Source organism: Halictus rubicundus, chromosome 6 (assembly GCF_050948215.1).
Source record: "Halictus rubicundus isolate RS-2024b chromosome 6, iyHalRubi1_principal, whole genome shotgun sequence".
Classification (NCBI taxonomy): Eukaryota; Metazoa; Arthropoda; class Insecta; order Hymenoptera; family Halictidae; genus Halictus; species Halictus rubicundus.
Window position 1 is genome coordinate 1882077 of NC_135154.1, and position 25430 is coordinate 1907506.

General features: G+C 39.4%; 1 protein-coding gene across 4 annotated transcripts in view; it reads right to left on the reverse strand.

Annotated features, from left to right (window-relative positions):
* Positions 1–8088: 8088 nt before the first annotated feature.
* Positions 8089–25430, reverse strand: part of Sm (heterogeneous nuclear ribonucleoprotein L) — a 431189-nt gene continuing 413847 nt past the window's right edge. For 3 of the 4 annotated variants that reach the window (XM_076789483.1, XM_076789482.1, XM_076789481.1), the window contains 4 exons: positions 23439–23737; positions 20634–20857; positions 19192–19451; positions 8089–16816 (listed from right to left, as the gene is read on the reverse strand). In XM_076789483.1, the coding sequence (XP_076645598.1) occupies positions 16677–16816; positions 19192–19451; positions 20634–20857; positions 23439–23737 (923 nt within the window). In that variant the 3' untranslated portion in view covers positions 8089–16676. The remainder of the gene's footprint in view (positions 16817–19191; positions 19452–20633; positions 20858–23438; positions 23738–25430) is intronic. The other variant, XR_013082433.1, reaches the window with a different exon arrangement.

Below are 25430 nucleotides of genomic sequence, written 5' to 3' on the forward strand. Positions count from 1 at the left end.
TGTGGAGGTCCTGGGAAAAATATGAATTACAAGGAAGGCTGGCACGTGTTGATGAACAGTTCGTTCAGATTTCGTATAACAAATATCAATGAAAGACTTCTTTGAGAGATTTGTGAGGATTCTGGGTTTCCTTCTGTTCTGCATTATTAATGTCGGGAGACTTGAAGGAGTAAAACACTCTAATGGAACTGAACTTAAGAAATTTAATGTACAGTGTTTTCTCGATATATGTCCAAAATATCTAGCCGATTAAAGTCCCAGAGCTATCCTCACTGCCGCGGGGTATACCCCGTGAGGGGCCAAGAGGCTCGAGAGACCTCGGTCGCCGAGGAGTGTAAACATAATACGGGTTGGGCATATCGGTTTGAGACCAGGAGACCACTACTAATCCAATAACAAAACTTGTTTATTTTTCATTATTTTTTTTATAGGGCTTTCACCACATATAAATATCATCGGAATTATATCATATCTGGTATCATTTTCATTAGAAAAATGCCGCGAACATGTTGGTAAAAGTCATATAAAAAAATAATGAAAAATAAATAATTTTTGTTATTGGATTAGTAGTTGTCTCCTGGTCTCACACCGATATACCGGCAGTGGCGATAGTTCTGGGACTTTTATCAGTTAGATATTTGGGACATTAATCGAGAAAACACTGTATGTAGAATGTAATTAAAAGAAGGGAGTTTCTCTCGCAGTGAAATATCAACGGATGTCTAGATGTTGAGAACCATTATAAAATCTTCATGAATTACGCTATAGAAGTACAATTTCTCTTAACGGGAGCATAAATTGTGGACAATATTCATGCATTTTCTGCAATTATAGTGATTTTAAATAAAACACGTTACTTCGATTATCATTGCACTGCGATGAAACCAAAAAATAAAAAATGCAACAATAGCACACCAATCAAATAGGAGAAACCAATAAAGAGGTTAGAATGTGAAAAGAAAAAAAAACTAAAAGAAATCTAGACCCATCTGCGGTGGTTGTCCAGTCTTCGTAGGATCGAATGTATTATATCGTGCAGTAGGTATACAGTGTACCTGTGTTTAAGTGATACGGACAAGTATCTTGTAAAATATTGGAGATTCGAACAAATGTTTAATTGAAAATTATAATAAATGACATGTGGAAGCATACTTGTTGACGAAGATGACTTTGTTTTACTGATTGAAATGTCTATAGATAAGATGGCCAAGTTTCGTGTTTTAAACGGAATGATACAGGGTGTCCCAAAAATTCCTTCAGAAGTTGTTCTTCTCTCAAGCTTTTTCGTTTGCGAAAATGTTCTCCGCGGCTTTGTTAAGCAGTTATTAACGAAAAACACGGACCAATCAAAGCGCTGGGTACTCTGATGGGTACATGTTACATATTTGTTAATAACTACTTAACAAAAGCGCGGAGAACATTTTCGCAAAGGAAAAAGTTACTTCAAATGACCTCAGGAATAACCCCCTTGAAGGAAATAGAACATTTTTGGAATATCCTATATATTTTTTGTTACATTTTTGTGTGGTATTTAAGAGTGCATTTTAATAAAACTTTAGCAATCTTTAAAACCTATGTACACTTGATTTTGACTGATTTTCATGATATTATACAAAATTACAGATAAGATAGCAAAAACCATAACGAATCGGAAGTATCAATAGTTTCGATAGTATTTTAGTGCATGATATTTTCTATTTGATTGGACTTTTTATACTTTCCCGTGAATTTGTTGGGGGTGAGTTTCTTAAGGATGGAAACGATACCAGCCCTATTTCATTTAATGGGGTGGCACATTAATATTTCGATATCCAGAAAGACGGTATGAAAGCTAACAAAGTAATATCTATAAATTGGAGTTAATTTAGAAACTTAGTTAACTTGATGACTTTTAGTTTACAAACCTAACAAGAAATTTCAAAAAGTGCTACACTATAATGCTTTATTTTATGAAAGGTAAAACCATTACGAAATGAAGGGTTTAGTGACATGAAACCAGAGATCACCGACTTTGTCATGGTGTAATTTCTTTTTGTGAGGATATTTAAAAAATATTACTTTTATAATACTCGTTAAAAATATTAGTGAATTACAAAGAGGAATTATAATGGTACGGATGACAGTCGCACCGTGACGAAGCATGAACTGAGGTCGTTAGGATCGGTGTGGATCACAGAATAGTATCTCCTGGCCGATATATGTCCTTGGCTAGATCCGTGTTTTGGACGTACACCAAGTACACCCTGTATTTCGTACAAGGAGAATTTTCCTAACAATTGAGTGGACCAATCTACCCATAAACCCTCTGATGCGTAAATATTTCACGACCCCTCATAAAATAAAATGTAGAAAGAACACATTACAATAATATGGATACAAAACTATAGTGCACCATTTATAAGAGCTAATGTGACCTTGAAGTTTCAAGATTTGATATTTCCAAAAATATTTGCACCACATATATGTATTTCCTTCATACCAAACTTTTGTAGAAAAGTTTTTTTAAATATCTTCCGTTCTTCTTGAGATATTCCAACAAATTGTGTTTGAAAGGACACTGTACAGCAAGCCTTGCGGCGGACAAACACCGCTCGCCGATGCCTGCGGGCATAGCTGAGGGCAATGTGACGTCAGCGGGAGAAATATTATCATAGGCTGAATCAGTGTCGCCAGATTAAGACTTGTTCCTCCACTCTAATTTCCCTTTCTACCGCGCTATTCTGTAGTCTCTGTCGTGCATACTCCAGTATTGGCAAAGAGATGGTAACTTTTTCCCCTCGATTCGTGCTCTCTCCCCTTATCTGGCGACACTGAACTGAACAATCGAAAGAAGGCGTGGTTCGTTACCCGTCAGGAGTAAGGGACCCAATTACTGTGCCTATATCAATTATACATATTTTTAAAGCTAAATGAATATTAAAAAATTTTTATATAACATGTATTAACTGATTTTAATGGAAAAAATTTAATATCTCTTTTTTAATATTTATGCTTTAAAAATAAGTATATTCAATACAGACACAGTAATTGGTACCCCCACGGTACTCTGCCCGCACAGGCGACAGCTGAACGGGATTGCTGTACATACATCTTTCAAATGAGTAATGTAAACAACGATTCATTATCGTCGGTAAGTATGCTTCCCTCGTGCTGCCTAACTTTTCTCTAAACGGTGTTTTCGTATGCCTGATACTATACGAGATATTTGACGGTGTCATTAAAGCGCGTGTACACTGTACATGCATGGTATGGTGTGGGTGTCAATGAATCGAGTCGCTGACGCTGAATATTATTGAGTAGTATATGTTTTTAATGATGTGACTCCACAATATGTCAATATGCACAGGTAAATATTTTTCCTTGTTATTATAATAGATGTGTTACAGTGTGTATTGTGATACGATAATAAATTTAATAGTAACCATTATAATTAAGAACTTAAAATAACTTTAAAGGGTAAACTACATCACTATCGTCTAGCGACTATTTAGCGATAATAATAGCCTACCATGTCTTTTACTAGCGGCGCTCAGTGAGTGTGTTTCCGTTTTTTTTCTGTTTCATTATTCAACCTTTCCCAATCTTATAATCCCCTTTCTCTCACTCTCATTCTCTCTCTCATTCTCTCTTTTTCTCTCTCTCTCTCTCTCTCTCTCTCTCTCTCTATCACTGCCTTTCATGCTTTCATCCTTACCCTTCTTGTCCCTTCTAACGTGGAAATTACTATACGCCTGTGTTCGGTGTTCGTTTCGTACCCACTTGTTTATCTGTTCTCCCGTAGTTTTTGCCCGCCATTTTATCCTGTTCCTTGCAACCTATCGTTTCTACAAACATCAACGGATTCAACACACATTCTCGTTCGCTTGACGCCTCTGTCCACTACTTTTCCACGCACGCCACCGTTCTCGTCTTCCCGGTGTCGTGGGATCGACCACGAATAAAGTACCGACGTAGGTGCACGAGCGATCTGTGCCCGTTTTTTTCTGTTTTTTGTTGCCTTGCAAAATCTGAAAGAAACGACGATATAAAACGATACCAGACGGGAACTCTTTGTTTATCTTTCTGAGATCGAGGTTCCATAATAGGATCAGGGGTGTGAAATCCTAAAGAGGAAAAAGAGAGGTAGGTGGATTTCTTCTACGGTCGCGACCGACTGGCTAGTTCGCGTTTCGTGAACAGAGAGCTCGAAGCGGGCATTGATTTTCTTGCGTTTTCGCTTCTTTTATACACACGTACAAGCGTCCCACATACAGTCTCTACTCTATAAATGTCCCAAATATCTAGTCCCAGAACTATCCCCACTACCACGGGGTCGCCGATGAGTGTAAACATAATACTGGTGGGGAACATTATGTTTACACTCCTCGGTGATTGAGGCCTTTCGAGCTTCACTGTGTTCTTTTCTACGTTCGGCAGTGGATTGAAGAATAGTATCTTCTAGCCGATAATTGTCCCGGCCAGACCCGCATTTTGGACAATTATCGAGTAGACACTGTAGTTCTAAGGGGTGAGAGTGTTGTGAGTTTGATAGAGCCGTGTGCCCAATGTTGCACATCGAGAATGAGTGTGAGTGGCATTTTACCTCTCGGTCGTAGATTTTTATACACAAATATGCATACAATAAGTTCGTGTATAAATATGGATGTGCGTGGATGGTAGGTGGTTGTGCTGTTGTGTTCAGTGTGAGACGGTCTACGTATATGTATATTATATAGATATATATATATATATATATATATATATATTAATTATTTACTTTCTCGTCCTGTTTCTAGCCCACTCTTGTTTTCGTTTACCTTTTTCTTTATTCCCATTTTATTCTGTTCATTGCACTTTTAGGACAGAAAATCGCGAGTTTACTACTTCTAATTTCGCTTCTAATATCAAGTGTTTCGCATATATCATTCTTGTCTGTTCGTTGAGCAGAATTTGAAAGATCAACCCCGTTCAACCTTAATCCGCGTCTATGTACATCGATTGATCTCGCGATACAAGCGATTATGTCGTTCTTCTACCTACGCGCAAATCGTCCGACGGTTTCTCGAGAATTTCGTGATTTTCTCACCGGCGGCACGATACGCGCTTACGGGGTAACCGTGTTACCTCGAAAGGGCTGATTCGCGCGATGAAGGATTTGCACGACGTCCTATTGTTGCCGAAGCGACGAATTGTCACCCTCGGCATGCAATAACTCTTATGTTTCTTACCATTTCTTACGATTTCCGTTTACTTGTTAGTCTCAGCTTGTTGCTTTTATTTCTTTTTAACGCTATTACTTCTGGTACCTTGGATCTGTCGATTAGAAACAGCCGTGTCGGCGAGCGTCGAGAGTTCGATTACAATGGCATCTCGATCGCTCGAGCAGGGCGACACTACCGCGTTTCACTTTCTAATTCTAATTAGGTGCGAAAACAAAGAGGGACGCGATTAATGGTGTACAACTAGGCTTCTAGCTTGCCAAAAAAAGCGAGTTTACGAATGACACGCGTTTTCTCTCTTCCGTTCTCTCTTCACACGCACGCACACACACATTCTCTCCCTCACCCTCCCCCTCTCTTTCTTTCTCGCTCACAGTTTCTCACTCCTTCGAAAATGGAGGGAGTGAGACAATGGTTGGTGCACACACGATTGGACAACTGAATAATGGTTTCGACAAAGGGTAACAATTTCAGAACTGTTGGATTTCAATATTTATATTTCTTAATCAGTTTTTCTATATTTATATATATATTTTTTTGTTTCTTTTAATATAGAATCTGTAGATATACATTCTTGGCAAATTCGAAAAAACTGATTCCAAAATAGGAACAGATCATTGTGCGAACTATGTATACAGGGTGCAAGTATTTTTTGGTTTTTTCTTTTCAATTGTTTCGTTTCGTCTAAACAAATCTCTCTCTTGTTTACGTTATTATACTTTTTTTTGGTTTTTTGGTTCGCTTCGTTCGCTTTTTCTTTTCAAACGAATGTTGTTGTAGCTGTTCTGTTATTGTTGTTTGCTGTTTTGTTTGATTGTAGTTGTTGTCGGATCGTGAGAAACACACGTGTGTACTCGTAGACTGCTCGAATTATGTGTACAGTTGTATGTTAGATAATATATATATGTATATATATATACATATATACATATACATATATGTATATTCGTTTCTTCTTCTCCTTTGCGTATGTGTGTGAGTGTGATATATCATTTTATGATGTCGTTCGTTTTCGTTCCGTTAAATGTTTGTTTGTTTTTTTTTACCTTGGTTCAATCAGTATTTTTCATTGTTTTTCCCATTATTATTATTTTAATTTTCTCATCTGAACGGTGGTACATTTGATAGGGTGCACAGGGCTGCTAGGCACAGATAATTGACTCGCAAATAACTCTTCAAACAACATTAGAGCGTACGACATACAGTATTAATATACACATTACATCATTAATTATTATTATTATTATTAATCTTTTTTTTCCTGTTTATTTTGTTTTCGTTTCGTAGAGTATCGGTTTTCGAATGTATGTAATGTCTTCTGTTTTGCATGGCTCGGTGTGAGGGGCGGGGTGGGAGTGGGGGTGTGTACGTGACTTCTCCAGTCTTCCACTGGACGCTGGATGTGTTCTCGTCTACGATCATGTCTACACGTGTGATATTTGATGTCCGAGGTGATGAGATGTCACGAATGAATGAGGCCAGCGCGACACCACAGGCTAATTATGGATGGTCAATGCTCGTGTCGACTCCGAGGATGATCCGAGAGTGAAAAAAGACGAATAAACTCATATTTCCCGAGAAACTTCTTTCGTTTCCAGTCCTTTTATGCGGCGGTCAATCCTTTCTCGGTTTTCGATCGGTACCACGTGGTAGGAAACGTTTGCAAGTTACAATCACTTATCTTTCAAATTTATCGTAACTTTTCTTAAGTAGGTTAATGTACAATTTGAACGTTCTTTCGAAACGAATTCATTCAAAATGAAATTTCTTATTTACAAAATTGGACCGAATTCGATCAATTTGTCGAGAATCGCCATCTCGAAATTTCCGAGATCACAAAATAACCGATACTAAATCAAAAAATAGTAAATCTGTAATAGTATCTAGTATCTCTATACTAATAGTAAATCAACAACAATAAACAATAGAAAATTCATCGGTAAGTCTGAACAAAACAATGGAATTAATTGGAGCAGCTACCACGTGTACGTATCGATCGTGGGAATCGTGACGATCGTATATCTACCGTCAGCGTGGACTGATCTCGGGGTCTTGTTAGCATTGCCGATCCATCTTGGACTATCTTGACGCGATGGCTGGCTGGTGTATGTATATTGGTCAGGTGTTTGCTTCTCGGCGGGTGTTGTATGCTCGCAAATGTAATGAATGTGTCGTGTCGAGATGTGGAGTGTGTATTATCGGTATCGTGTTGCGTTGCTGATGCGTGTACAATCAATGTATAATAATGTATACAGTCAACAAATCTTATTACATCTAGTTTGTCTTTTGACGCAGCGATGGGAAGACAGAGCATAGAGACCCTTCTGGCTCAGATGTACAATAACGAGGTGGAGGATTCTTAGGAGCGGATATAAGGGAAGTGGCGGATGAAGGGGGACCATGAGACGGATATAGAGGGTGGTTTAAAATCCTTTTTGCAGAGGGGCGAGGACGCAAGGTACAACCGGGACAATTGGTTTAAATTTTCTTAGGATTCGAATCTTAGGGACGCCGAAAGGCAGGCAAAAAAGTGAACTTTTTGGGGGGTGGGGGACTAAAAATGATTAGTAAAAGGGTACATTACAGGACTAACGCTTAGAAACATTGATATGACGCATGGTGGTGCTTGGGATACGTAAGATCTGATATGTGGGGCAGGTATATGTTACGTGGTAATACTTAGTAGGGAAGGAGCGATCGCTAAAAAGGTTACTGCGCTTCGGTTCATTTTGCTCGGTTCGGTTTTCCTCTAAACTGATAAACGTACCGACACCGCCGACGCCCTCGGACTTCAACGTCTTGCAACGACGGTGTCGGTAGTTGTAATTTTTCTTGTGTATTGAAAAACATTTTTAGTCGAGGGAAAACACGAAAAACACGTTCGGTGTTGTTTCTTTTTCGCTTGCGAATTTAGACGTCGAGTACGTTTGGCGTCACCGCAATTAATTGCATAAAAATATACTTGATGGGGGAGCGACGCGCGACGATCGCAAGAGCGAAATAATCTCGAGAGTTCATTCGAGTTATCGATATTGGGACAGGTACTTTTTACTTTTTCGTTTTCTTTGGCCAAAAAGCACTGAACGAACTAAATTTTTGTTTTATCCGGTTTCGATAGAAAACCTGGTTCGAGACGATTCCGGGGATCTCGAGTATGCAGCGTACAATATACCCGACACAGCATGCAAAAGAAACCAAAGCGCACCGGCAGTAACACCTTTTCCGCAATACTATTAATCAATAACAATATTAACGATATGTACCTACTCTCCGATCTACCTAATTACCTAACTACAAACATTAAACCTAACGCTTTAAACGCAATATCGATATTCGTAACATACTTAAAAGTCTCGACTTTTACAAAATCGGGACTATAAATAATAATATTTTCATAGCAACTAATAGTAATAATAATAATAATAACAATAATAATAATAATAATAATAGTAATAATAATTGTAGTAGTAATAATAATAATCATAATAATAACAATAACAACAATAATAATAACCATCGTCATCATCATTATCATCATCATCATCATCATCATCATCATCATCATCATCATCATCATCACCATCATCATCATCATCACCATCATCATCATCATCATCATCATCATCATCATCATCATCATCATCATCATCATCATCATCATCATCATCATCATCATATCATCATCATCATCATCAGCATCATCAGCATCATCATCATCATCATCATTATCATCATCGTCGTCATCGTCTTCGTCGTTATCGTCGCAATAATACTAATAATCATAATTACACAATCAATCATTAATATAATCGAAATTCTCATGTGACTGCAAATATATACATATAGATGGGATATGTATTTCATGGTTTAAAATTTAAACAAACGTCTTACTACACACTCTCAGTTTTCTTTTTCTTTTCATTTTTCTTTTCTTCTTTTATATAATTAGTTTTATCGACACAGATGGCTTGCTTTTTTTTTTTGTTTACTTTACAACCTCGAGTTTTGTTTTGTATGTTCTTCAGTGATATAACGCTTAATTACCGTGTGTTTACGCTGTTGCTAGACACTACCTGGAATACTGTACTCGTTACAGACTCTCTTTCTCTACATGCTACAATTACAATTTGATTTTTGTACATAGAAGAATCTCTCTGTCGCTATCGGAGGACGAGCGCGCGCGCGCACGCGTCGCTGATTCATTCCTGGTCGCCAATAAATCATCATTCAGCTGTCTCTCGTTTGTACATTATTTCCGGTTCGAGAGAGAGCTCCCTTTTTTTCTGTCACGTTATTGTTTCGTTCCGATGCTGAATGTTTAGCCACGGAAACAGCAAATCTTGCTCCCAGGTTCACGCGCCGAACAGAGAACAAAGCTATATACAGCGGGACCGAATAGAAAGATGCAAGACTAACCGTATCTTGCGCGACCGTAATCGACCGGAAATCGGAATACCAAACATTACATAAGAACCGCGCGCCGTCCTACCGAGCCTCCGACGACACGAAGGACCGTCATCCTCCGATGGCACAGCGCTCGGGGATTTCACTTGGACGCGTCTTTGAATTTCATCTTTCCGCCGTCGGTCGTTCTAGGCGCAACGTCTTTCAAACAAGATATGAACAGCTACCGCTCCGGAATTATTGTTTTCTCTCGCGAGAGGGTATACAGTTGCAGCAAACGTAATTCGTTGTTCAAGTGCCATTTATCACACTGCACATCTTTCATCTGACTTTTCCATGGTCTTTGGTCAGTCTATTTGAAATTGTGTCTAGAAAGAAGAAACACGCCTTTAAACAGAGAAGCGATTAGGCCAAAAATTATTATCACAAGTGTGTTAGAAACTTTAAGAAAAAAGTAAAATGTGTTCAAAACTATTTAAGAAACTCATCATTTCCGAGCTAACGAGGCAACGGAGTTTGTCACTTTATTATATTACAATACAAAAGTTAGTGCAACTTTGAAATTGGCTGAACTTTTACAGTTCTGCTTGCAATGAAATTTCAAAATAAAAAATTGAACGCCGAGACTCGCGACGAGGAACGAAAAAATCGGAACAGTAAGAATGGACTACGTCTGCGGACCTTGAACAGCTAATTTCCTTTGCTCCAACTCGAAGACTCGACATCTTTAGATTCTTCTCGGAAATTTGAAGACCTACGCGTGTAATTGGTACGAAGAGGACAAGCGACGGTGGAAAGAGGTTAACTGTTAACCGTTAAATGTTAACGGGTGTAAGTGAGCTATTGTCGCGAAGAAAATGTTGGGACCCAGAACGGATAAAGTTTTACGGGACGAGTTTTGTCCCGTGTCGGGATACAAGAGCCCGAGGGCGGGGGTGGAGTGGGGGCGACGTGTTTCTCGAAAGTGTGGTTCGTTGTAACGTGTACTACATTTCATGTGTAACTTGTTTTGCTCGACCACAGTCAAAAATGGTACAGGTAAAGCGTCAGAAAATAAGCGACAGTCTGGCATGCGTGCTTGACCACTCGAACGCAATACGCGTTTCTCATAATTCTAGCTCTCCTCTCTTTCATTCACACTGGGTATACGCTGACGTACATCGCACGTTGAAGCGAGTGATTCTCATTAGGAGGGCATCAGCACTAAATTCCTAACGAAACAAGATGTCCACAACGTATGTACGATCTGTATATAATTCCTCGAAAACGAAGGTGCATTTCATCGTCTCTTTTAATGAACTCTCTGTATCTCTGATATTCGTGTTGAATCCGTCTTCTTCGTCTTTGTGCCTTTCAGTTTTTCCTACCATCGTTTCTCTGCTGTCTACGGTTTCGTCTCTCTGTTGCCACCGAATTACACATTAGTATTACCGTTTATAGAATGGCGCGCGTTACGTCGAAGCATATGAAAGTTGAAAATCGCATGTCTAATTCGTTGCGTTTAGAAATTAGAAAAACGAGCACCTCTAGTCAGTTGCAAATTCGTTCTCAAAGAATTACATTTTAGTTCAAGCATTTTACCCGTTTCTTGAAAAGGTAGGGGGCTTAAAGAATTTAGATAAACGAGAACAAGAAGAAAATGTACGCCGCACTCACATTTGAACGAAAATCCCTCTGCCGTGCATGTTCTTCTTTTTCGTTTTCTTCGTTCGTCGTGTTACAAACGCGCGAGAGTTACGAAACGAAAAACTCTTGATTTTGAGACACCGTACTCAGCAGATCGCATATAATATTATCTACAAAAAACGTTATGATATGATTACAAGGTTCTAGCTGCTTAAATTTAACCCTACATCTTTTCTCAGTGTTTTTTTTTCTGTTTGCTTTGCCCTACGCGTTAGGTCCTGGCTCGCTAGATAAGAATTAAATTAAATTCTTCAAACGGTTCGTTAGAAGAAAACGTGATGTATTGTTATACAATACCGTGAAATTATATATATATATATATATATATATACAAATATATGTATACGTCATACTAATTCGTAACCTAATGAAAACACGGTAGTAAAATACTGGATTCGACGGTAGTATACAATAATTAATGTAAGAATACTAGTCCTCTGTTTTAAATAATATTACCGATACTAGAAAAATGTGAGGGTGTGATGTGGAAAAGAATTTCCCAGTCAAATCAACAAAACAAGAAAACGAGCGGCGAATTAAACCCGGAGACCGTGTAACAGAAAAGAACCCGCGAACGACGTATCGAACACAACGAAACGAACGATCGAACGTTAACAATCATCGAGCACATCGATTCAGAGAGCATTGTTTTCCCTCTTTGAATATCCACCTTCACCCTTAATTCGCGTTACTCTTATACTTCCTTTAAAAGTTACTTTGTTCCTTAATTCGCTTAGCTTAGTACCATTGTTTCATCTTGCGCCGACGTATTATCACCTGTTTCACAATCGATAAAAAGCCTCGATTTAAATAGACACAACGTCAGCAACAACACACAATGTGTAGAATTATTTCATTTGGTACACGGATCATACGTTTTTTTCCCCTCGTACGTGGGTTCAAAATTCATTTACTTATTTACTCCTGCTTTATTACTCTTTCGTTACTCTCACTCTTGTTCCGGTGATCGACAAAGGATTCACGATTTTATTTACTGAGCCCCTTAATATGATATACAACTTATCGTCTATTTAGTTGTATTGTAACAAATATTGCCTCGAGTAAAAACACTTCTTACTCTCTCTCTCTTACTCTCGCTCTCTATCTCTCTCTCTCTCTCTCTCTCTCTCTCCCCCTCCCTCTGTCTCTCTCTTTTTATACTTCATTGAATTATACCTCATGTGCTTACTCGAGTCTCTCCCTCTCCCCCTTGTTCGCTCTTGCTCTCTCTCTCTCTCTCTCTCTCTCTCTCTCTCTCTCTCTCTCCCACACACACACGCGAGCACGCACGCATGCACGCACGCACGCACACAAAACACGTTCTCTCTCTCTCTCTCTCTCTCTCTCTCTCTCTCTCTCTCTCTCTCTCTCTCTCCCTTTCACCAATCATCAAATGGACAAATTGGTGTCGAATTATATATATAATTCTCACGCATCTTAGTAGAGAGTTTTCTCCTATATTTGGTTTCTTTCAAAGAGGATGAGTCGGGGATGGGTAACGTAGCCCTTTTGTCTTATTATCTTACGTTACGTATGGCCGAGTCACGAATCTCTATGCTAATTAAATTTCATTTGGTTCGCTTCGAAAAACACAACGTTCACTTGCTCTTTTATTTATCAATTATTTTACGTTAGTTCATTATTATTCATTATCGTTATCATTATGTATTTGTTATATTTTTTTGGGGCATTTTTAAATCGGAGATCTAAAACCGTTTTTATTATAAAAACGTCCCCGCGGCCCGACAAAATATTGCCGAGGGACGCGCTAATATATCACGTGTACGTGTAAGCGAGTCTGAATATATGCATATGTCTGTCAAGTGCATGCGTGCCTAGGTGTGTATCTGTGTTCGAATGTATGCGTATGGATGTATGTGTGCTGCACAGTTGCGTGCGCACGCGAATCAGCACGCGTTCTCATGTATACGTGTATGCGTGTATGCGTGTACATAGCATCTATGCCACAGAGTGTGTCGTCGACTTTATCGTCGTTCGTATATAAAATTCAATTCATGGACCGCGATCTGATCAGTGGTATACGACTGCGTGAAATATTTGATGTCCAGTCGTTCACGTCTTTTCTTTTCATTAGAAGTGTCCACTGGTTCCGTGAAATCCCTGTCGCATATAATTGTCCTTTATGCAAGCAAGAGTCGTCGCAACCTGAACACTACAGCGCTTATAAGGGGTGGGGGGGGGGGTACGGGGGGATTAACCTTCTTATTTCTTTTCCGTTTCTTAATGATCTTTTTCTCCCTCTTTCTTTTTTTCTCGTTGAATACGTGAGAGGGAACAACAAAAGAGATCCTTTCTCGCCTCTATCATTCGCGTGGATAGAAGCGAGAAGAGAGACGGAGATCGCAAGATCTCGCCGCCGACAATCCTCCTCAATCGGAGTCCCTCTCTCTTCTTCTCTCTCGAGTCACGAAATCGGTAGTTTGCAAATTAAAACCATAGCAACGCGTTGAAACAAATAGATTCACGCGAAGCATGCACATATACATATATATGTATATATGTATGCGCGGTATTATATACACATCGAGTATATATAAAATAATGGAGCCATATTGGCCGAAGAATCTCAAATTTGCTCGGGAGCAAATGACTTTCCCGAATCGTGATGTGGAACAGCAGTGAATAGCGATTACTTGGAGGGGTAGGAAGTACAGTGTTTACTTTACAGGGTGTTTCGTAAATTGTGGGCAATATTTTAGGAACAGATCTCTGGTGCTTACAGAAGACCAAAAAGTTATGTTAACATAGGTCCGGAAATGATTAGTTTCTGAGTTATTAAAGTTTTTATCCCACAATTCTCGTCACATCGTCTTAGAAGAAATGTTCAATATGTCTACCTCCTGTCTCAGTACAAGCCGCAACTCGTCGTCTCATTGAGCTCCGAACACGCTCTCAAGTAAAGAATAAATTGTAAACAAGAATAATACACCTCGATAACGTAAACATAGACCTGCGATTACTTCAAAAACATTGTTGATGCCTTTAAACGGGCCTTCGAGACGATGTGACGAGAATTTTGGCACAAAAACTTTAATAACTCAGAAATTAATCTTTACTGGACTTATGTTGATATAACTTTTTTTTCTTCGCTAAGCATTAGGAATCTATTTCTAAAGTTTTGCCCACCATTTACGAAACACCCTGTATATATGACCCAAATGCCTAGCCGATAAAAGTCCCAGAACTATCCCCAATGTCGCAGGGTATACCCCGTGAGGGGCCATGAGACGAGGCCTCTAGAGCTTCGCTCTCCTCTTCTACGTTCGGCGTGGATCAAAGAATAATATCTCCTGGCCGATATGTGCCCATGGTTAGACCCGTGTTGTGGACATATATCGAGTAAACACTGTAGTTGCCGAGTAAAATCTTTTTCGGAGCATAATCGATCAAAATCTTCTTTTATGCTCTCTTGCTCTCGCTATTTCTCTCTCTCTCTCTTACTGTCTCTCTCACACACACTCACACACTCTTACTTTCTCTCTCTCTCTCTCTCTCTCTCTCTCTCTCTCTCTCCTTCTCGTTCATTCTCACTTTCTCTCTTTCTTTCTCTCTCTCTCCCTCTTTTAAAACTTTGATCCAGCATGTATAGTTTCTAATGGTCAGTAAGGAACCTCCGATTTATTTGGATCCCACATTGTGAAATGGTCAACGAGGAACGCGGTCGCTTTAGGAACCGTGGTGGGTGCCTTCGGTGTCTTTTTGTTTACACGCGGATAAACGTGTCGTGTGCATAATGGCGTGTACGTGCATGCGTCATTGTACGCGTATGAACCAGGCGGCGCGCGTGTCGCGACGAAAACGAATAAGAATAATTGAAACGAGGACGTGTCCGCGCTCATGTGAAACTGTGAAAAACGTCTCGGTACGCTGGGGCCCGTTAGCAGGATGACCGATGACGATCCACGAGAAAATCATCGATCCGCCGTACACGTTGTTCGACTTCTCCGAGAGGAACGACGGCTGTCTGAAAGCGACTTCGATGATAGTTTCTCTCGGATTGTGCTTCTGCTTCCTGGCGGCCCTTGATATGTAATCCATGCCCGACGGCGGCAGATTTCCATTAGACGCCCACTCCTCGGCTATTATTTACAAGACAATCCCTTACACGATCGATCTTCGCGTTCCACCGAAGTAGAGAAGCTTCCGCGAAGAACGACGACAAGGTGGATCCTCTTCTTTTCCTCCCGTTCTCTGGCTCTCACGAATCTTTCGTGCGCTCTCTCTCTCTCTCACTCTCTCTCTCTCTCTCTCTCTCTCTCACTCTCTCTCTCTCTCTCTCTCTCTCTCTCTCTCTCTCTCTCTCCGATTTCTCTCGCGAACTTTCGACCTTACTGTCTTTGTCGTTCGCGCGGACTTGGTACGTATCTTTGCGAAGAGGATCTCGCTTCGAGACATAATACTGACGCTAACTTACGCATGAACGGGTTCGAGCTCGAGACACCGTCAACGGAACCTAGACCGGGATGTCCACGCGGAGTGAAGCACGTATACCCGGACCTCGCCGAAAACAACCAGAACAAGAAGAAGACGAACAACAAGAAGATGAACACGAAGAAGAACAAGAATAAGAATAAGAAGTAGAAGAAGAACAAAGGGTAGAAAAGAAGAAGAGGAAAGAAAAATGAAAGAAGAGAAAAAGAAAAATACAAGTAGAGACACGGAGCAGTGTATAATGTAATCAGAAACATCGCTGCCTCTCGGTTTTCGCCTGACTTCCACTCGGCTAGCGGACGATCCTCAATGACCATCGAGCAGCCTAACCCGTGATGCGTGTGTGTGATGCGTATCTACCACCCTGTCGACGATTTAGTTAATATAATCATCATCCTGCCGATGCACCGATCATCGAACTCACGGCGAGTCTTCGAGCACCGCGCCAGACGATTCTCGTTGGTCCTCGACTCTGTGAGAAGTAAAAGAAAATGGCCGAGATATCTGCGTGTCGGTCCGACCCATCTCGTGACCGTTTCTCATCCAGCGACCAGCGTCCGATCCATGACGGATGGTTAGAAAACGAAACGGGGAGCAGCAGATGATGAAGTATTGGTGAGACGATAGTCGTTTCGTCGTTTCGCGAACGATGCTGTCGCTCACCGGATAGGCCCGGTTCTCCTCCCCGTTTCAATACGGCCAGAACGTAGGCAGCGGTGGCGGTGGTGGCGGCGGCACGGTCGGATATAGTGTCGGGGTGGCGATCAGGACGCAGGCGGGCGGCAAAGGCGGCGGCACGGGCGGCGGCAAAACCGGGGATAGTGTAATCGCTGCGGCTGGGTGCAGGGCCGTGCCCGTCGGGGCACACAACGGGTGCAGGGCGAGAGAGGGACGCTGGCGCTGACGCTGACGCTGCTGGCCCTGGACCTCGCCGTTCTATTCCGAGTCCTGCTGCATTTTGACGTGGCCATTACCGGCGGAATTGCTCGCTGTGCTGCCGCTGCTTGGCGGGAAACTGGTAGGTATGGTACGCGACGACGAGAAGCACAGCTTCATGATATACGGAAACTTGCCGTCTGAAATAAATACAACAAACTTCTATTTAAACAAACTCGATCAATATACACCTCTACCTAACCACTAATATTCCTTATTATGTGCAATATGCACTTAGTTTGCTGTAGTATTCACTATCCCAGCATTACTATCCCAAAAATTAGGATTTACACTTTTGTTAATAAAACAGTTGTATCGCGGTAAACACTTCGCTGCAAACCGTATTTAACAATTGCCACTTTTTCGTACTGTTTTAAATCACACAATTTCATTCAAGTTCTTTGTAAGCCGTTTCATAACAGATGCCGGAATAATTCAATCTTTATGCGAAATAAAATTTGACAAAGTCAATTGTAAGAAACTGAAGTGAAATGGCAATGTATTTTTTCTTTCAATCATCTTGAAAAGTCGAAAATAATATAACGTCTTTAAATGCCTCTAATGTCTTTTCACTTTTGTATTAGACCTATTCGTTTTTGTCATAAATGTCATAAATTCTGTCATAGAATTCGTAGTTTAATTATTACATTGACTATCATCATTTCTGTTGATCTATAAAAGTGCTATTGAATTCTGCACTCCACGACATAGTGACTGCCACTAATATGTGACACTGGTAGCGAATGTGACAAATAATGCGAAATTTTATCGGATGATTGTAGTCTCTTTTAGGTACAAAAAGCCCTCGGTAGGGGTTCACTTCATCTTCAGGATTCATTTAATGTTATTTCGAGCTGAATTGTAGTTCTAGACCCCCCCCCCCCCCGGCTATTACGTAAACATGCTTGAGGCGTAAAGGAGAAAACGTCTCCTTACATTACTACTACTCGAGATTTAAGGCTGTCGCTCATATTTCGTCTCTACTGATCTCTACTGATGTACGTATATAGTCGACGAAAAGAATTCTTCGGTAATACTTGGAATACTCAGAAAAGTATCGTCGTCATAATCAGTTCACGCACGGTTAAACCAGTGTCACCAGATTAAGATTTGTCTCCCATTCTACCCTTCCCCTCCTGCGACGTTATTTCCCCACACTTCCGTCACGGCCCGGTCACGTGACGTGTTCCGTCTCTGTTGTGCATGTGTCGCAATGTCACGTGACTAATTCAGTACTGGTAGAGAGAGGGTAACTGTATTCCCCTAAGTTCGAGTCAATTCCCCTGATCTGGCGACACTTGGCTAAGCTATTTTCAAGGTTCTTTGAGGTGAAGATCCGAATCATTTTACCGCGAAAATGTGCACTCGTGAAATGTGAACACGAGAAATTCTTTTAAGAAATTCTTTTTTCAAGTATGTTCCCTATTAAGAGATTATCATTACCATTTTAATAGCAAAAGGCTTAGATTTTTATGGTTCCACTATGTGCTTCATTTCTACATTCGGTAGCTTCATTTTAACATTTATGTCAATAATTGAATATTCATTTCTAATAAACTCAATATTTTTTTATTTTCCTGTAAGATTTCTAAATTGCTTGGTATCATCTTTGGTGGAATAATTTTATATTGATTTATATCAATAATATAAAAATTGATGGAAAAGTTTACGAATGAAAATTTCAAACTTATGGAACAGTGGAAAAAATGTTGGTTATTGACATAAGGGTTAATTTGTTAGTCCTTTGGTACACGTGACATACTTATAGTATCGAACAATCCCACGTGGTGATTCGTGTAAAATGACTTCATGATTATACTGGGCGAGTATATTGCAATATGCATTTGTTTATAAGTCAAGAGATGCAAAATAGTGTAATGTCAGCAAAGTCCGCAAACAATATAATAAAACAGTAACAAAATACTGATACCTATTTTAAAATCTTACAGTTTATTTAGCATATATGGAACAACGAAAATACAACAAAATAAGATACACTGTGTACAAAAACAAATATAGAAAAACGAAAAACCGAACAGTTCGGTAGCTTATTTATTGGTTATCGTACTACAAAATATAATGAAATAAAATATATTCTATACGAAACAGAGAAACTGAACTAATTAAAATTCGTAAAAAGTATATAAATTTTTACTCCAAGTATTTTCCTTCAGAAAAGAAGGTTTCAAGAATCATAAAACAGCCACTGGATTGTCATCAGTCAGTTTGTGTGTTGCTACATGGAATAGTATAATAATATAATAATGGAATGGGTTTATGAATTTGCACGACAATCATTAACCTGATTTTGTGCTCACGGCGATTTCAAGATACACACTACGTTAATGTTTTTAAATAACCGACTAACGAAATTTCAATTCAGTATCTGAAACTGGTTTTTCAAATTGAGAAGGCGGTTTTCGAATCTTCTAAACAATTGAGCCAAACAAACTGGTTTCTAAAGTCGGTTTCTAAAAGTTGTGATACCCTTTTAGCAAAAAATGTGAATACTTACTGCTGTTTTCCAGTGCTGTGTGATTGCATTCCATAATGGCGGCGACCGCGACGCCAACGCTACTGAACTCTATAAGGCCAGACGACGATCGTTCCGACTTGAGGGGGAACAGTTTCACCGTCGTCGGTGCCTCAATGCCGCGTTCGACGAATACACGGTGTACTGTCTCCTCGGTTAAATCCGGAGGGGTGTTGAAAAAGTGAACTATCTTCGAAGGTGGTTGTATTCTATTCTTATTAGCCATTGCTGGGTTTAGGAACCTGCAATCGAGAAAGAACGATACGGGTCAGACAAATAGCTTCATCATTTTTATATTCACATAGTTATATAATTAATGGAACTTTCAACATATTCTAGGAGACACACAGGGTTCCGGGTTTGTCAAAATGTGGACAAAAATTGAAGAATTACTCCAGATTAGATGAAAATAGGTAGAGAGTCTTCGGGTTACTGACCATGAGTCTGATGTAAAAATTACGAAAAACAAAATGGGGTATGTGCAACTCAACAAAATCTAGGACATCCTTCAAAATTAGTATTCCCATATTTTTCGGGATATGAATCTGATTTCAAAATTACAAAAACTTGTTTGAGTTGCACATCCGCCATATTTTAATACTAATTTTCAAAAAAATCCAACAATTTTCTCTTGCACATCCGCCATATGGATTCCACCATTTTATTGTTTGTAATTTTGATATCAGATTTATGATCAACAATCCGAAAACCCCCGGAGTATCAATTTTCAAATTACAGTGCTCCTTGGTGTTTTGGCCATGTTTTGGTGTATTTATTGTTGTAACTTTTACATGGGTAACTATGGGCAGGAAATTTTTATGTAGCCATCTTAAGGAGGTTCTATCAAATACATCTGTGCAGAATGCATGACCTCTCGAATCGGTGTAGTATTCTCGAAACTGGAGGAATCGAGAATGATTTTAATCGGAAATCCATGGTCTGGTAATTAATTCTTCGCAATCAGGAGGCGAGCCAGTCCGAATAGAAACATTCGAAGATATCGCAAGCCGCGGATAGGGTGAAACTTGAAGCTTACGGAAGCAGGAACATCAATAATTGCTGAGCATCGGAATTCCGTTCTATGTGTCTATATGTATGTCGCAGATAGAAAACGCGACTTTCTCATTAACGTCCATTCAAGCCTGGTAAACGCGTCTACGATGGCTGATTAGAATGGCGTAGGAGTACCTCGATGAATCGATACAACTTCGGAGAAGCACCTGGTTTTTCGATGAACAAACCCAATTCACGCGGAGGATTTAAAAGGATTTGCAAGGGTGACTGCAGAAAGAAACAAGATCGACGACTACGCGAACAAAGAACGTTGCCGGGAGAGTGATTGATTCGTATATAGAAGAAAGAAATGTGGATAACGGTCAAATTGGGACCGGAAGGTTCTAGTACGTAACTTCGCTCGACTTTACCTGTTATTCTTGCTTCCTGTGAAATCCTTGAAACTCGCTGTCTTGTCGGGCAGAATGTAAGGGTTGGTTACGTCCGAGAGGAAAGCCTGTTTCGAGAATCCTAACTGTAACCTGCCGTCCGTGCCAATTGTAACGTTGTTCAGATTCTGTAAACACCGTTCCACGGCTATGCTGTCACCCATCTGGATCATGGCGCATCCTTCTTTCGTCTTCAAAAACTTGACCTGCGGCAAAAAGATCCAAGAGGGTTATCGAGGATCACTTAGAGACGAGAAGCGGCTTCACACGTCTACCGGGCATAAGCAAGCCCTTCGAGTTTTTCTAATAAACTCGGACACTTGCCAGTTTATGCTGTATGCAGCGATTGATAGTGAAACATTTTTGGTAATTACAGTGTGTACTCGATATATGTCCACAACACGGGTATGGCCAGGTACATATGTCGGATAGGACACACCGAGATCGGTCGCCGAGGAGTGTAACATAATACGGGTCGGGTATATCAGTGTGAGACCAGGAGACCACTACTAATCTAACAACAAAACTTCTTTATTTTTCATTATTTTTTTATGGGGCTTTCATCAACGTATTCGTAGCATTTTTCTACTGAAAATTGTATCAAATATGATATAATTCTGATGATATTCATCGGCCCCTCATGGGGTATACCTCGCGGCAGTGGGAATAGTTTTGGGACTTTTATCGGCTAGATATTTGGGACATATATTGAGTAAAGGTTGTATATAGAAATGGGCACATCTCACCGATTTAGATGACCTTGAATTATGTTGTGAGGGTCATCATTCTGAACAACTTTTCCCTATACGTGTTACCGCCGCTCGCACTTAGGTTTTTAGATATTCGCAAAACAGTATGGACACCTACTACAATTATGCCTTAATTGACCGAACACGTGTTATGGCGAAACCTCACCTCCTGCATCTTCACCCCAACAAACCTAGCCTAGACCTAACTAAAATTCGTTTCAAATGGGCCGAGTTGGTCGTGGCGGATTTTATAGCTTCTTAGAAATATCTCGAAAGCTAAGAGTGAGCAGCGGTAACATGTACAGGAAAAACTTATTCAGATTCACACCCCACATAACATATTGGAAGGTTATCAAAATCGATGGGGAACCCCGTTTGTAGATTGTTACCCAACGGAGGATTACATCTGTACAGCTTTTAAATGAATTTTGGTCAGGTCTGGATTAAGTTTGGAAATATTAAGTTTTGAAGTTTTGGGGGTGGAAATATTGGGGTGGAGCTCCTTCCCCACCCTAAAGGTCGATTTCGGTTATTGGAGAAAGATGGAGTTCGCTACAGTTATCCCAATCAGTTTTTTGCGAATATTAAAAAAAAAACTAAGGCCAAGCTGCGGTAACATGTATAAGAAATAGTTGTTTAGAATGATGAGCTGGGCACATATTTCCAGGTCATCCAAATCAGCGAGGTGTACCCTTTTCTGTATAATTACCAAATTTTTAAATAAAAGATAAATTCCCATTATTTTTAAAATTTTGATGTTTTAAAAACGTAATGTAAATAAATTCTGCTCTTGTTTTTGGTGAAATTATATGTACTTAAATATAACTTAATAAAAATAACTTCATCTTCTTTGTTTAAAATGTTTTCTTACCCTGTAAATCGCTTTATACAAAAAGATAAGTGTCCAAGCTTTGTATAAAATGAAATCTACAGATGCGAATAATCAAATAAATAGGAAAATTGTACAACAGTTTAACAATTTATATAACGGTGTAATTTGGTACTTTGATATTCGAATGATCAAAATTTATAACGTCAGTGTAAACACAGATATGCAAAATAAAAATTGTCTAAATTAATTCTAAGAAACAGAAGTGAAATACAAATGTATTCCTTTTCTTAGCTTATTGTTAGATCAAGACTTTACTGTACTTTAAACTAATAGATTCGGTTCAAGATAGTGATGGGACTGATACCAATACTATCGGTGATACTTAATACGTACAATCCGATACCAAAGTACTCAGTAGGACGTATCAACACGTATTTTACACTTACACGAATAAATACCTGTTTGATACCTATCCAAATGTCGATACCTATTTGATATCTACATACAGATCGAAACAGTAGTGTATAGCATAAAGTTAACTAAATTATCGATTCCCGTTTGATACCTATTTGATGCCTAGAAAGCACCTACTATTTACCACAAAAATATTAATGTGCTTGTAGGATTGAATTGGAGGTAATTCAGGAAAACATCACTTTCTACTAATTATACTATTAATATGGTATAATATGTTATAACGATAACAACATATGCAAGGCTCAGTTTATAGCTAGAGATATTTTCTAGTGTGCGCTACCCTCAATTTCATCCAGAAAACTCATCCAATGGCATAAAAATGCTTGGATTCCACGCCATGCACATCGTCAAAATTTTTGCCCTACTTCTAACTAACGCCTATACTACTAAATATGGCATGACCAGCGCGCACTGCATTGAACCTTCCTCTTTCGAATGAGCTCTTTCCCAGCGAAAAATATTCTCATATAAAGACGAAAACTTTCCTCCCGTGAAACCATTTTTCACCTATTTTTGTTGGTAACGTGGTCGCTCTACCTTATCGCGAATCTACGGAGTCTGGGCTCTTAAATTGGTATCGATTCAAGAAGAAACAGTATCGACAATCAATACCAAGTATCCTAAACTTTGATGTACATCGATACCAGATCGAAACTTATAGAATGGTATGGATAATATTGATACGGTATCGGTCCCGTCACTAGTTATATATAGATTCAGTAGATCTACCTTCGTGACGTTTCCGTAGAGGCAGAACAGGTTGAAGAGTTTGTCGGTGTTTACTTTATCCGGTTGTAAGCCGTACACCATCATCACCGAGCCCTGCGTACTTGAAGGTGGAGTTTGTCCTAGGGTGGGTACGTAACCTGGCCGCGGTGGCGTGGGGTGTAAAGGGTCTCGACCGCTAAAATCACTCTTAATAGCGTAACGCTCAACGTACGGCTCCGCATACGTCGCTGGTCCATTGAAATTCTCCTCGTAACGATCGTGACCAGCACCCGGAGGGAAAGTTACCTGTGGTGTCGATCCTGTAACAATAGAAAGGATATTTGATTTCTTTTGCGAATGCTCGCATTCAGTCACGCTAATCATTGAAATCTTGTGTGCCGTGTTTCACCGTCTTTGGCGCGATGATATACAGGATGTCCCAAAAAATGTTGTATTTCCTTGAAGAGGGAAAGGTGATTTCTAAGGTCATTTGAAACAACTTTTTCCTTTACGAAAATGTTCCCCGCGGCTTCGTTAAGGAGATATTAACGAAAAACACGGACCAATCGGAGCGCGGCTACAGCAGGCGGATTCCGGTTCGGCCAATGGCAACGCCACGCTCAGCGGGACCTGTCGCCGAGCCAGAACCCTCTAGCTATAACCGCTCTCTGATTGGTCCGTGTTTTTGACGTATAACAAGATTTCTATTTTTGTGTAATATACTCTAAGTATTCTATGTGCAGAGTTATAATGCTTATTAATTAACTAAATTAAAACATTTATTTCTATTCTGACGTAGTGCTTGCATCAAATTTGATTAACTTTTTAGTTTTTCTTTCGTCAAATAAATTATCATGATTTCAAAGAATGTTTTATTTCAGCATAACAATCATTATAAATAATATTTTAATTTAGCAGTTAATGCATCAAACAATGTAACAGAATAAAATCTCGTATTCCGTTAGAACAAACCGATAATTTTCATAATCTTGAGTTTTATGAGTAAAACCACGGACTACATGATTCTGTATTTTATAACATGTATCATCGTTAATCTTTCTTATATTGCCTTGTTCGAGATGTAAAAACCAAGCCAGTATTTTTTCTTTCGTCGGTATTTTGAGAAAGGAATGCACCAGGAAAATATGTAAGAAAATAATATACGTATAGCATACGCGATCACTTTAGATTACTCGATAATTATTGTCTGCATAAAAAAAACAATCCAAACGAAAGTTGCAAGATATGACGGTGATTGCATGATGCAGTAATATGTTCCTTACTATCCTTCATTTGAATTGGAATACAATACTCTTTCTATAAATGTCCAAAAGATCTTGGTTTTAATTGTCCCAGAACTATCCCCACTGCCGCGCGGTATACCCCGTGAGGGACCACGATGCTCGCGAGGCCTCGTCCGCCGAGGAGTGTAAACATAACACGGGTCAAGTATATCAGTGTGAGACCACTACTAATCCAAAAACAAAACTTAAAAAGAAAACTTAAAAACATTAAATGAAAACATTAAATGGATTTTGAAATCTCTCTCACAATAACAGGTGAAAAAAAAATATTCGCACCACATAATGTCCCCCTCCATACCAAACAAATTTCATTGAAACATTTTTTTTATAGTATCATTACCTTAACACTTTGACTGCCACACTAGAAACCTCAAAAATTCCATAAAATCAAAGTAAGTATGATATCGAGTAATCCTCCAACTTTGTTGCATTTTACAGATCCTAATCTAATTTGGTACAATGAATACATTAACGTAAAAATTCATTCTAAAACCTGGATAAATAATTTCGTCACCCACATATGGATGACATAGCAGTCAACGTGTTAAAGCAGCGTATCTCAAATTATAGTACCTGTACCACTAATGATACAATAGATTATTTTTGGTGGTACAATTTTTATAGAAAATATTTTGAACCTAATTAAATAATATAATCTTAAAATGTTTTATTCTTCAATTATTAACACTCCGTTTGGGATGCATTGATG